At 42.7% G+C, this 11,738-nt stretch overlaps 1 protein-coding gene across 1 annotated transcript; it reads left to right on the forward strand.

Moving 5' to 3' along the window:
* Positions 1-2,453: 2,453 nt before the first annotated feature.
* On the forward strand, positions 2,454-11,452 carry samhd1 (SAM domain and HD domain 1). The gene is made up of 16 exons (XM_041945216.1): positions 2,454-2,737; positions 2,920-2,986; positions 3,137-3,209; positions 3,756-3,916; positions 4,465-4,580; positions 4,766-4,836; positions 6,150-6,308; positions 6,706-6,806; positions 6,929-7,037; positions 7,129-7,220; positions 7,333-7,448; positions 8,326-8,465; positions 9,093-9,188; positions 9,623-9,727; positions 9,896-10,033; positions 10,431-11,452. Exons 1-16 carry the CDS (start codon positions 2,557-2,559, stop codon positions 10,578-10,580), a joined length of 1,875 nt encoding a protein of 624 aa, XP_041801150.1. The 5' UTR covers positions 2,454-2,556; the 3' UTR covers positions 10,581-11,452.
* The last annotated feature ends 286 nt before the right edge of the window (positions 11,453-11,738 follow it).

The following is an 11,738-nucleotide window of genomic DNA, read 5'->3' on the forward strand; positions in this document are numbered from 1 at the left end:
ATCAGAGACCAAGAAAGAAGTATCTGTTTATGAAAGTTGGCTAATTTTATGGGAAGTTTGTCAATATTGTAAGAGCAGAGTAACAAAAAATTAAGCCCGCCCACTTTAGAAAATATGTAGTTGGGAATGAAGTTCCAGATTGATGTTGGGTTTCTAATGAATTGTCTGATCCAGTTGATTTTGAACGTGTTATTTAAGGTGGAGAAATCAAGAAAGTTAAATCCTCCCTTTTTATGAGAATTTATTAAGGCTGATTTTTTGATATAATGGATTTTGTTTTTCCACACAAAGTTATAAAGAGTTTGTTTATATCTAAAGACATTGCTGTGTATGTTAGCCGAGATAAGCCCTCTGCTTTAGCTAAGAGGATTCTGCCCTGGAGGGACAGATCTCTCTGGAGCCAGGAGTTGAATTTTTTCTGTGTCTTTTCTATGATATGATTAAAGTTCATCAGGCACCTGGTGCTTGCGTTTTTGTTGATGGTGATTCCCAGATAAGTGACAGACTCTTTTACAGGTATGTTGGAGATAGATGTACTATTGCAGTTTTGAGTGGGAGCAGTTCACACTTACTAAGATTTAGGTGAAGTCCGGATGCTCTGGAAAACACTGAAATTCGGTTATTAGCAACTGAAATTTGTGAGGCATTTTTTAAAAATAAGCAGGTGTCATCTGCCAGTTGGCTGATGATGATTTCCCTGTCTGCTATAGTTATCCCTTTGATGGGGCTCTGTTTAATAAAGTCAGAGAGCAACTGAGCACATATCAGAAATAAATATGGTGATACAGGACAACCCTGCCTGATTCCACAACCTAAATCAAAACGTGGAGAAGTACCTGTGTGCATTTTAATTGAGCAGTTTGCTTTCTTATACATGGTTTCTACCGCTGAACAAAAGTATTTACCAAAGCCAAATCTCTGTAGAGCCTGGAACATGAATTTGTGTTCAATCGTGTCAAACGCTTTGCGAAAGTTTAGAAATAACATAAAGCTGTCATCAGGGCAGTATTCAGCATAATCAATAAGATCCAGAACAAGTCTTATGTTGTTTGATATGTGTCTGCCCTTCATGAATCCTGTTTGTGTTTCATCAATAATGTCATCTCGTACTACTTTAAGTCTTTTGGCAAAGATTCCAGCTAAGATCTTATAATCATTGTTAAGGAGACAGATTGGTCTCCAGTTATCAATGCAGAGTGAGTCCTTATTAGGTTTAGGAATAAGTGTTAAAAGCCCTTGATATAAGGTCGGAGGAAGAGTCTGGTTATGGATGCTTTCGGTGAATACAGCATGGAGGAAGGGGGCGAGTTTGTCACAAAATGTTATGAAAAATTCAGATGTCAAACCGTCAGTTCCAGGAGATTTATTTAAGTTGCTGAATGGCCGATCTGACTTCTTTTACGGTTACATGTTTGTCACAGAGGTCCCTTTGGTCGAAGCTAATAGATTTGAGCTGAGAGAGATGTCCAAAGAAGTATTTTGTTGCATTTTCATCATATTATGATTTATATAAGTTCCTATAAAACATTGAGCAGTGGTTGGATATTTTTTGTGGATCATCATCGTCCCCCACCCTCGGCGCTGGACGTGGTGCGGGGATTGTGACGTCGACATCCCGCCCTCGTTCGCTCCACTATGTTTGGCTCCACCCTGCGCGTGCCAACCAAAGAGGAGCGACCTGCGTTAAGATGCGCGAATGTGGCGAGCGTCAAACCGGAAGCGATGCGATTCAGTGGTGAAAAAGATAATAAAACATGTATTCAGCCGTTTCAGCTGTGGACATCACAAAATGGCTTTTGTTTGTTTGTTTCCTGATTGTGTGTGCAGTGGTGAAGTAAGTAACACACTGTGATTAATATCCAGTCAGGCAAACACATTTTGTTACTGTCGTCCATTCCACCGCGGATCCCGAGATCATGAGTAAATGTTGAGATTCACAAGAGAGGACCACGACATGCACACACTGATGAGTTAATCAGAAATGGGTGCTCCTTGATCTGACATTTTCATATTAAATCAGCAGCTATAGTTGCTTTATGCTAGCACGGCACTCCTGATCTCTGATAAACTTGTGATATCGAGATAATGACATTTTAAAAAACGCATGGCTGTTCTCTGCTTTCCCTTTTACAACTTTATTCCTCTGGCTTTGAACCAGGATTTTCACCTTGATATCAGGGAATAAAATTAACACGCAATATAATTGACACAAAAACGTGACAACATTTTGATGGGGCGTGGGAGGAAGGTAACTCATGACCGCAGTATTTCCAGGCTATGTTTTGTATGCTACAGCTGGTTTTATAGATATCAAGGTTCCAACAGACTTTTATTTTGAAAATACTGGCCGGAAATCGTACTTGTGTATCGGTTCAGCGTGCTTGACGCACTGTGCAGACACAAAACCCGGGTTTTTTTTTTTTCCCCGCCTCAGTGTCTTCTGTGCGGCGCTGTCGAATCAGCTGTTGCAGTCGACGTGGGGAACATTACCGGCTGTAATCTTGCACGGCTCCACGCTTCTCACTAACCTAGATTACCGCCTGTTTGTCAGATCAAATGGAGAGCAGAAAACGGCCGTTAGCTACAGTTTTGACCCCTAATGACGGCTTCAAAACACCCGAGAAGAGAGTGGCAGCGGTCCGGCTGCAGGACTCGGACTACATGCGATGGGGAGTGGAGGAAACGTGTCTGTACCTACGAAGAGAGGATCTGGGAGAGTGGGAGGAAAAATTTCGAGGTTGGTTTTCTGGCTCGGTATCTTAAATAGACACTCTCATCTCATTGCTGGTCTAAATACAGTAAGTCAGGTGAGAGGTGCTCTTATTGTGACACGCACAGGCAGAAGTAGGCAGCTATCACATGTGACAGACTGCAGAGCTGTGCCAGCATCTAAACTGTCCTGTTTGTTCTGTTACCCAGCACAAAAACTGACAGGGGTCGGCCTGCGGTATCTCAAGGATGCTGATCTGGAGAAGATTGGCATAGAGTGAGTGTGCTTTCTTGTGAAAACTGCCCATAAAGGGACATTGGGTAGGAGGAAATGTGACCCAAGCTACTGAGAGTAGTGTCAAAGAAGGGCAAGACCCTCCTAACCTGGTTGCTATGATGGTTCACACCCTTTTTTAATTTTGTCCAGGTGCCTCGGTGACCGTCTGCGGATCCTGCACAGCCTCAGGAAGCTGTGGCAGATAGAGGCAGAGGCCAGTAAGGTATGGACTGTTTCACAGTGCCTTACTCTCAAGGCCACGGAGATGTGACAGACATAATAGAGAAAAGATTAGGAACTTGCAGGATAAACAGCAAGGGCGCATGAAAAGATACGAGGGACACAAGATTGTTCTTTTCGCTTATCTCCACTTTTGCTTCGTTCTCAGCCCTCAGCTGGAAGAAAAAAAAAAAACAATGATGGTTACAAGCTGCAGAAATGACTGTTTAAGTGGTAGACTGTGTCCGTCTGTGCTAAAGACCAGATGTGACTGAGCCTTTTCTGTCAGGGCCCGGAGAGTCTGGAACGAGATCTGCTCATTGTCATTTTATCATGTCGCCCCATCTTATCCAAGTCAGTTGTCCTCCCATGTATTTTATCCAATTTATGACTGAGTTATGTCCCGTCTTGTCTTATTCTGCATTTCGTTTCAACTCTGTCAAGTTTATGAAAGTTTCTTATCATATGTGTTTCTGTCCTGGCCCTGGCACCCAGAGATATAGGGTCTGTTTTGTGTCTCATAGCTGTTTGCTATCTTGTCATCTGCCAGGTGTTTAATGATCCCATCCACGGGCATGTGGAGTTACACCCTCTGCTCATCAAAATCATTGACACACCTCAGTTCCAGAGGCTGCGAAACCTCAAGCAGCTTGGAGGGACCTACTTTGTTTTTCCCGGAGCATCCCACAACCGCTTTGAGCACTGCATTGGGTAAGTCCTCGGTTAGATAGAGTGCTGATTGATTAGGGTTTGTCATGAGGCTTCGTGAACCGGGATTGTTACATGCATTTTTGAAGCAGTAAAACCAAGTGAAAGGCAAAATAAGACTCATAACATTGTGTGCTCACGTATAATTAAACGCGCCATGTTTTACACGAGGTGTAATAAAAGGTGGCTCTCTCATACGACATGTTCTTCCTCAGTCAACATTCTTACAGCTGAACTCAGGCAGTTTTGTCAGGCCAAGCAGGAAGCCTACAGAGGTGGGGACAGGAACCTGTACTACCAGGCCTGAAATGCACTCACAAAGGGGGTCAGAGTAACAAAGACGTGCAATACGGAAGAGTCGAAAATCAGGTTTTCAACTACAGACCCCGTGTCAGTGCGGTGAGGCCTGCAGGAAATCACCGTCCACAGGAAACTGTGGAAAATCACGGCCTCACCGACGACCTAAATGCGTTTTTCTGCATCTGCCCTGTTTTGGGATGTTTTTATGGTGTGTCTTGCATGCCGTGAGTTGTTTTGTTGTGTGCATACAGGGTGGGTTACTTGGCGGGACGACTGGTGCAAGCTCTGAATGACAGGCAGCCAGAACTCCTCATCTCACGCAGAGACATCCTTTGCGTGCAGATCGCCGGGCTGTGCCACGACTTGGGTGAGTGTTGCGCAGGCACTCAAGGATTTCAGGATTTACCACTTCTGCACTGGGTGTGGGCATGAGGCGAGAATGGAAGCGAAAGTATTCATCATCTTCTATTTTCCAGACGGGAAGAGAGGCAAATTTCACACACAGCAAAATCAGTAACTTTTTTCATGTTTCCACCCACCCACCCCTTCCAGGACATGGGCCATTCTCCCATATGTTTGATGGGAAGTTCATCCCCAAAGCACGTCCGGAAATCACCTGGAAGGTAATATGATAATAATGATAATAAACTTTGTTGAACAGCATTTCATACAAGAAATGCTCAAAGTGCTTCACAACAAAGAAACCACATTCACCAAATGCTTCATGTAAAAAAGACAGAATGAACAAAAAAACAGGGAAAGAGGAGTTATGGAAAATAAGATGGAAAATTAAACACACTTGATAATAAAGAAACTATGTGATTTATATTTCTCTTGTCCTGGTTGCGAGAGCCGAAGACAAAGAAAGTCCTCTAGCTGTGGCATGTTCTGCTGTGCTTAGGTTTCACACCGCCGTTATGATTAATCAGAAAACTATTTGGCGGTTTGGGGAGTAACTAACGATTACTTTCGTTTTCTAATACGCTGTCGATTTTTTTCCTTTCTTAATTTATTAGTTGTCATAAAATGTCAAAAAAAAAAAAAAAAAAAAAGAAACAGTGAAAAATGTTGATCTGGGTTTCAACAAAGCCCAGGATGACGTCCTCAAATGTCTCGTTTTGTCCACAACTCAAAGCTATCCAGTTTACTGTTGAGGAGCGAAGAAACCAGAAAACACAGTTAGGAGGCAGGATTCAGAGAATGTAGATGTTTTTCTTTATTAAAACGTTACTCAAGCCGATTAATTAATCATCAAAAATGTTGCAAATTATTTTAATAGTCGACAACTGATCGATTTGTCTTCGCAGCTCTATTGGCAATCAAGTAAAGGCACGTAAACATAGTTCGATTCACAACAAACTAACTCCGACGTGCACGTCTTCACATCTGTGGGCCTTGAGCTCTCATCCATTCAGCCACTGTGCAGATTATTACATCTCGAGGACTTTCATGCACTGTGTAATGAAGTTCACCGCAGCAGAGCCAGAGTCCAGTAGATTTTAACCTCTAAGAATACCTACCAATGAAACTCCCTCCTCAGCACTAACTGCAAGGACACAGTTTGCCCTCTTTTCATTCCTCCTTAAAACCGGTTCATTTGTTTTTTGAACGGCTGTTGTAATCGCTGTCATTCAAGGCTCCTTTATAAAGCAATTATCGCCACCTGATGGGTAAGCGTGATAGTTGAGGGCTAAGATAGTGATTGCACTGTTCAGGTTGGATTACTGATAAGAGCTGCTAAGCACACGGCTGTTATGTAAGTTATGACTGCAGACCACCTTGCTGACAAACACAGATAAGACAAGCATTCATGTTTTTTTTTTATCAGCTGAGATAAGCTCTTTCTATTTGATTAATGAGTCATTATGCTTTTAATTTCAGATTGTGGCCATTCTTATTCACATATTGATATATAATGAGTTTGTTTCCATTGCAGCACGAGACGGCCTCTCTAGCCATGTTTGACCACCTGGTGACAGACAATCACCTGAGGCCGGTGATGGAGCAGCACGGCCTGGTGCTGCCCGAGGACCTGGACTTCATCAAGGAACAGATTGCTGGACCACTGGACACTAATGCAGCTCAAGGCCAGAAGGTAGCAGTTCTGTAGCACCACTGCTACAACAGCCAGTTTCTGATCTGTATATAAACTTACCACATACATACATACATACAGTTCAGTTATAATTAATTTGACCTGTCCAGACGAGCGTGTTCATGGTCGACAGATGATGATGATGTGTGAAGGTGGCTGTTATTCAGTCTCAAAACACCGGCCTGACGTCAAGTATGACACAACCTTCAGGAAAAATACACCACACCGCTTTTGTGATCATGATTATATATCAATCTCCAGGATTTCTTGCATTTTTTTTAAGATTCTGTTTGCTCATCTTTCGCCACTGCAAACCAGAGTCACATTTCTTTTATGCTCAAACATACTCGGCCCATGAAGCTGATCCTAATGCCACTGCCGTCCTTCTTCTCCACAGTGGCCATATAAAGGCCGTCTAGAAGACAAGTCCTTCCTCTATGAAATCGTGGCCAACAAGAGGAATGGCATTGATGTGGACAAGTGGGACTACTTTGCCAGGTGGGGCTTCTTGATCTGTGGGAATGTTTCATCATAATTTCCCAAATCATACATCGAACATGCATGTTTTTCTCTTCAATTATCCATCTTTCCACACATTTCTTCACTCTGTCTCCTCTCAGGGACTGCTACCACCTGGGCATCCAGAACAACTTTGACTACCGCCGCTTCTTAAAGTTTGCCAGGGTGTGTGAGGTGGAAGGACAGAAGCAGATCTGCGTTAGAGACAAGGTGCTGCCAGCATGCGCCTGCGTTTTAAATAAAACAACAAACCATTTAGATGATTTAGTTGTGACTAAAATACAGGTGATTCTTTCAACAGGAGGTGGGCAATCTGTATGACATGTTTCACACAAGGAACTGCCTCCACAGAAGAGCCTACCAGCACAAAGTGGGCAACATCATCGAGACCATGTGAGTAGCTAATCGCTCTGCGGTGGCTTGTTGTCTTTGCCTCATGATTCGTGTGTGGTTTCGCAGCACAGGGCTCTGAAAAGTGATAATAGTGTTGGGCGTGATCATCCAGGCTCACGGAGGCCTTTTTGAAAGCCGACGGCCACATCCAGATTGAAGGCTCAGAGGGGATGAAGCGCACTCTCTCCACAGCCATAGATGACATGGAGGCCTACACCAAGCTGACAGGTGGGTAGACACCACTGTGTGGTGCCGTCTGCACCAACCCAGCTTTTTCAAAACAACGTCGTAAGTAGGCCTGCATTAAGCAGGAGAGGGCAGATCGCATGCTGGTTAATCAATCATGGATGGAGTCTTTCTGTCGGACGGATTAAAAAATAATGACTGCTAATGAGTCGCCTAATACACTTTGGCTCTGGCTTTGGTTCAACCTTGCACCATCATCACTGCTTTATACTCTCATACTTTTGAAATGTGTAAGCCATCTTTTCCCTTCACCAACAACAGAGGAAGGATATTGTGTGTGGCAGAGCTGGCGTACTGGGTTGCATGAGACTGTATGCCAAATAAAGTGGTCAGGGAGCAGCAACAGCCCACCCGCTGGTTCCATGATTTACAGATTTCCATCAAGGCTACGTGTCCAAAACATTACGCCTTCCTTTTAAATGAATTCTTGAAACGATAAATGATCTGCCCTCGATCAGCTGTGGTGTGATGAGCGGTAAACACGTGCAACGTATCAATGAGTCGACCTGCTTTTATCAAGTCACACAAGTTTCAATCAAAACATTTAAGCCTTTTTCGCAACAAGTTAAAATATATGAGCAAACAAATTAATCGCTTTCTATATTATATGCCATCAGTCTTGAGCTATATATAAATAATAGTCATTTCATGCACAGATTATGTCAATCCCTGCTTTAAACCCAGTTGGATGAAGAAAAAGGGATGAAATTCATCTTAAAATGAGACTATTTGCACTTTTTGTTGCTGTTTTTACCTTACACTCTGTTTCTGTGACATTTCTATGGGTGGAATATATTGATGTGATTCAGTGTCTGCGTCCTATTATTTAACCCTGACTCGCTTTCTGTTTGTCCTATAGATCACGTGTTTGAACAAATACTGAACTCCTCCTCCCTGGAGCTGGCTGAGGCGAGGCAGATTCTACGCAACATTGTCTGTCGCCGCCTCTACAAGTGCTTGGGTCAAACCCAGGCAGCCAAAGCCATGAGTGTCACCCAGGTGTGTGTTTGTGGCTCACAACATCCATGTTTGTATTAGCTGGCAAGCTTAAATTATTTTATTACAGAGCTTACAGAGCAGTTTTTTTGTGTGTGTGTAGTTGTTAGATGGTCTTTCAGGGTATTCGAAGATGCTTTTGAGTTTTCATGTAGTGCTGCAGCCAACAGATTATAGAGTAATCCATCATATCTGTATTTTTTTTATTTAACAATTCATTGTCAAGTCTAAAAACAGGGTCAGGATATAGTGAGAATGCCTCTGCAGTTTTCTAGAGCCTGAGGTGATGGCTTCAAACTGTTTTTCTGATCAAACTCAATGATATAAAGCAACAGAAGCCTCATATCCTCACTTTTGCAAAGCTGTAACCAGCTCATGTCTGGCATTTTTGCTTAATAATTTATTTTAACAATAAATTGATAGTTGAAATTTAGTTTTCTGTGGAATTATCTTTTCAGACCTGTTTTTATGTTTTGATGAAGCTAATGAGCTCCCTGATCACTGAAATGAACCTTGTTTGTGTCTATAATAACACTGGAGATTGCAAAAATCAGATTTTTCGATTTGATGCAGGTTCGGCCAAAGTTGGCCTGTTGACTCCTTCTCCTCTTGCTCTTTCTCCTCTATAAGGAGACGATTCACTCCTGGGAAGCAGAGTTGGCTCAGATCGCCCGTCAGAGTGGCGCCCAGGATGTCAGTCTGAAGGCAGAGGACTTCATAGTCAGCGTGAGTTTTTAATCTAATGACTTTAAATCTTATGCAGTCCTTTTTCTCTTTCTTCAAACTCTTATTTTGAAGTTACGAGGAATTTTAGCTGTCAGCTAATTTTAATTTTATTAACTCTGCATTTCACCCATCACTGTAAACACACACGCAACATGCAGTGAACACACAGGAGCAGTGGACTGCCGCATCGGGCGCCCGGGGAGCATGTGGGGGGGGTTAGGTGCCTTGCTCAAGGGCACATCAGCCGGCTAAATGAGGGTGGGAAGGGGATACTCCACCACACCCAAGTTTCTCTGCCAGTCCGGTGGGGGGAATCGAACCGGCAACCCTCCGGTCACAAGCCGTGTCTCCAACCTCAAGGCCACAGCTGCCCCCCTAATGCCATCCCCTTTGTGTTATTTCTTGACTTGCTGATCTAAAAACTTCTCTTTCAGGTCATTATGATGGATTATGGGATGAAGGAAGAGAACCCCATCAACAACGTGCGTTTCTATTGCAAGGACGACCTAACCAAAGCCATCCAGATTTGCAAAAACCAGGTCAGAACTGAAGACCACCTAATTCAAATCTTAATATTTCTTTGCATGAGCTTCTCTCACATTTAACATTACATTTTTCCGTAGGTGCCTTTTCTTCCTAATGCTTAGAAGCTGTTTGTTGCGGCCTGTGCCTCTAAATGAACTCTGTGCTGCTGTCGCTCTCGTCAGGTGTCTAAACTTCTTCCGGAGCAGTTTGCCGAGCAGGTGATCAGGGTCTACTGCAAGAAGACAGATGACAAGAGTCTGGAGGCAGCCAAGAAGCACTTTGTCCAGTGGTGCATGGACAAGGACTTCTCAAAGCCTCAGGTAATACTTGCCTGCTAGAGCGTAAAGAATTGTACGATCACATGCAGCGATAGTGTTGGTTGCTGAACATGTGGCAGGTGCTTTGCCGCTACCTCTAACCCCAATGTAGAGCACAAGTAGCACTGCGGGGCAACGCAACGAGGAGGCCAAGAGCACAGGCACTGCTGCTGGGGGGAGCTTTTTGTTGCAGCTGTCTGCAGTCTACAGAGCCAATAATTATTACGTTCAGGAAAACTTTGAAGTCATAAAAGTTCTGACCTGAAAGAAATCAGCAGAAAGGCCGCAAAGTGTTTCAGTGTTTGCGTTTACATCACATCCTGCCAAGAGAATATCATTGTTGAATTGTTTTTCTTATAAAGTGTTTGTTACATTTGTTGTTTGTTTTACTCACTCACAGGATGGAGACGTAATAGCACCTGAGCTGACTCCTCTGAAAGAAAGCTGGTCGAACAAAAAGGACGAAAATGGTGAAGGCGGCAGCTCCAGAAACATGCACAACATGAGAGCAAATGGAGAAAATAAAGCCAAAACTCAGCTTTTTAAGTAAGAAATCCCCCCACACACACACATTTGGTAGAGTTATTTTTTTCTATGAGGCGAGTGTGTTGATTAGCACTGCAAAGATTCAATTCATTAATTGGATTTAAAGCTTAGTTTTTCCACCCAAAAGAAATTCCTTCAATAAAGGGGATCCGTGAATGCACATCCAGGGCCTGCACTCAGGGTTTTTACAGACATAGATCCCTCTTCAACATCATGCACACTTTTTATTTATGATCAGGTTTTATGTTATACCCCTTTCCATTTGAAGCTGTAAGTGTTCATTTTTGCAATATCCTCCTATCATGTGTTTGCTTTATGAGCAACTCATCATGATCTGTATAGATGTTTTACTCTGAACATGTGCACAATATATATTTCAGGGCAGTGTTTTTACAGCTGGTATGTTTCAGGGTGTTCTTTTATTCAGCTTTTTAAAGAAATCTGTCAAATCTGCAGTCAAAAGTTAGTCAACATGCACATTTTCTGACAGACATTTAGAGCATTTGTTTTTACTTGTGGAGTTATTTGAGAATTTGATTTGATCTTACTTCGTATTTATTTTTCAGAGGGGTTTTCTGGTTGAATGTACTTTATTTATTGTTCTTACGGCAAGTTGCTCAGCTTGACCACCTGTACAACATTTTAACGGCTATGTTGGATACCGTTTAAAATATATTGTAAAATGCTTCCACTTACCAAGATGTGACACAGCCTCATCAGACTTGCCTCATAGCTGGTTGTTTTGTTTTGCTTGATTGTGTGAAAATATGTCTGAAAGAATGTAAAGGGAAACCTACCAAAAGGATGAGGAGATCCTGTACATGCTATCCCTATTGACAGGAGTTGGAAACAGTTTGAAAATTAAACTCTTTTTGTCTGCAATGTCGTCGTTTGATTACAGTTGTTGAACACATCATTTACTCCATTCAGACCACAGAGGTTTCGCAGGAAATGTTTCATTGAGAGGGAAGTTGGATTTTGTGTCCTAATAGCACTGTTGTGTTTTAGCATCCAAATTTAAAGCTGTTGCTTTGTTATTCCCCACATACATCAAGGCCATAGAGGCACTGAAGTACGTAAATAACGCCACAGGTCCCTTCACTGAAAAGGCTTGTCCTGAATTTCTTTGTGTGGGTCGTTATTGCAATATAAAAAAAATACA

Source organism: Chelmon rostratus, chromosome 10 (assembly GCF_017976325.1).
Source record: "Chelmon rostratus isolate fCheRos1 chromosome 10, fCheRos1.pri, whole genome shotgun sequence".
NCBI classification, from domain to species: Eukaryota; Metazoa; Chordata; class Actinopteri; order Chaetodontiformes; family Chaetodontidae; genus Chelmon; species Chelmon rostratus.

Coding starts and splice junctions, on each gene's coding strand:
- samhd1 (XM_041945216.1), top strand. CDS start 2,557: ATGGAGAGCAGAAAACGGCCGTTAGCTACAGTTTTGACCCCTAATGAC. Junction 7,449..8,325: donor GGCCTACACCAAGCTGACAG/GTGGGTAGACAC, acceptor TTTGTCCTATAG/ATCACGTGTTTGAACAAATA. Junction 10,034..10,430: donor AGGACTTCTCAAAGCCTCAG/GTAATACTTGCC, acceptor ACTCACTCACAG/GATGGAGACGTAATAGCACC.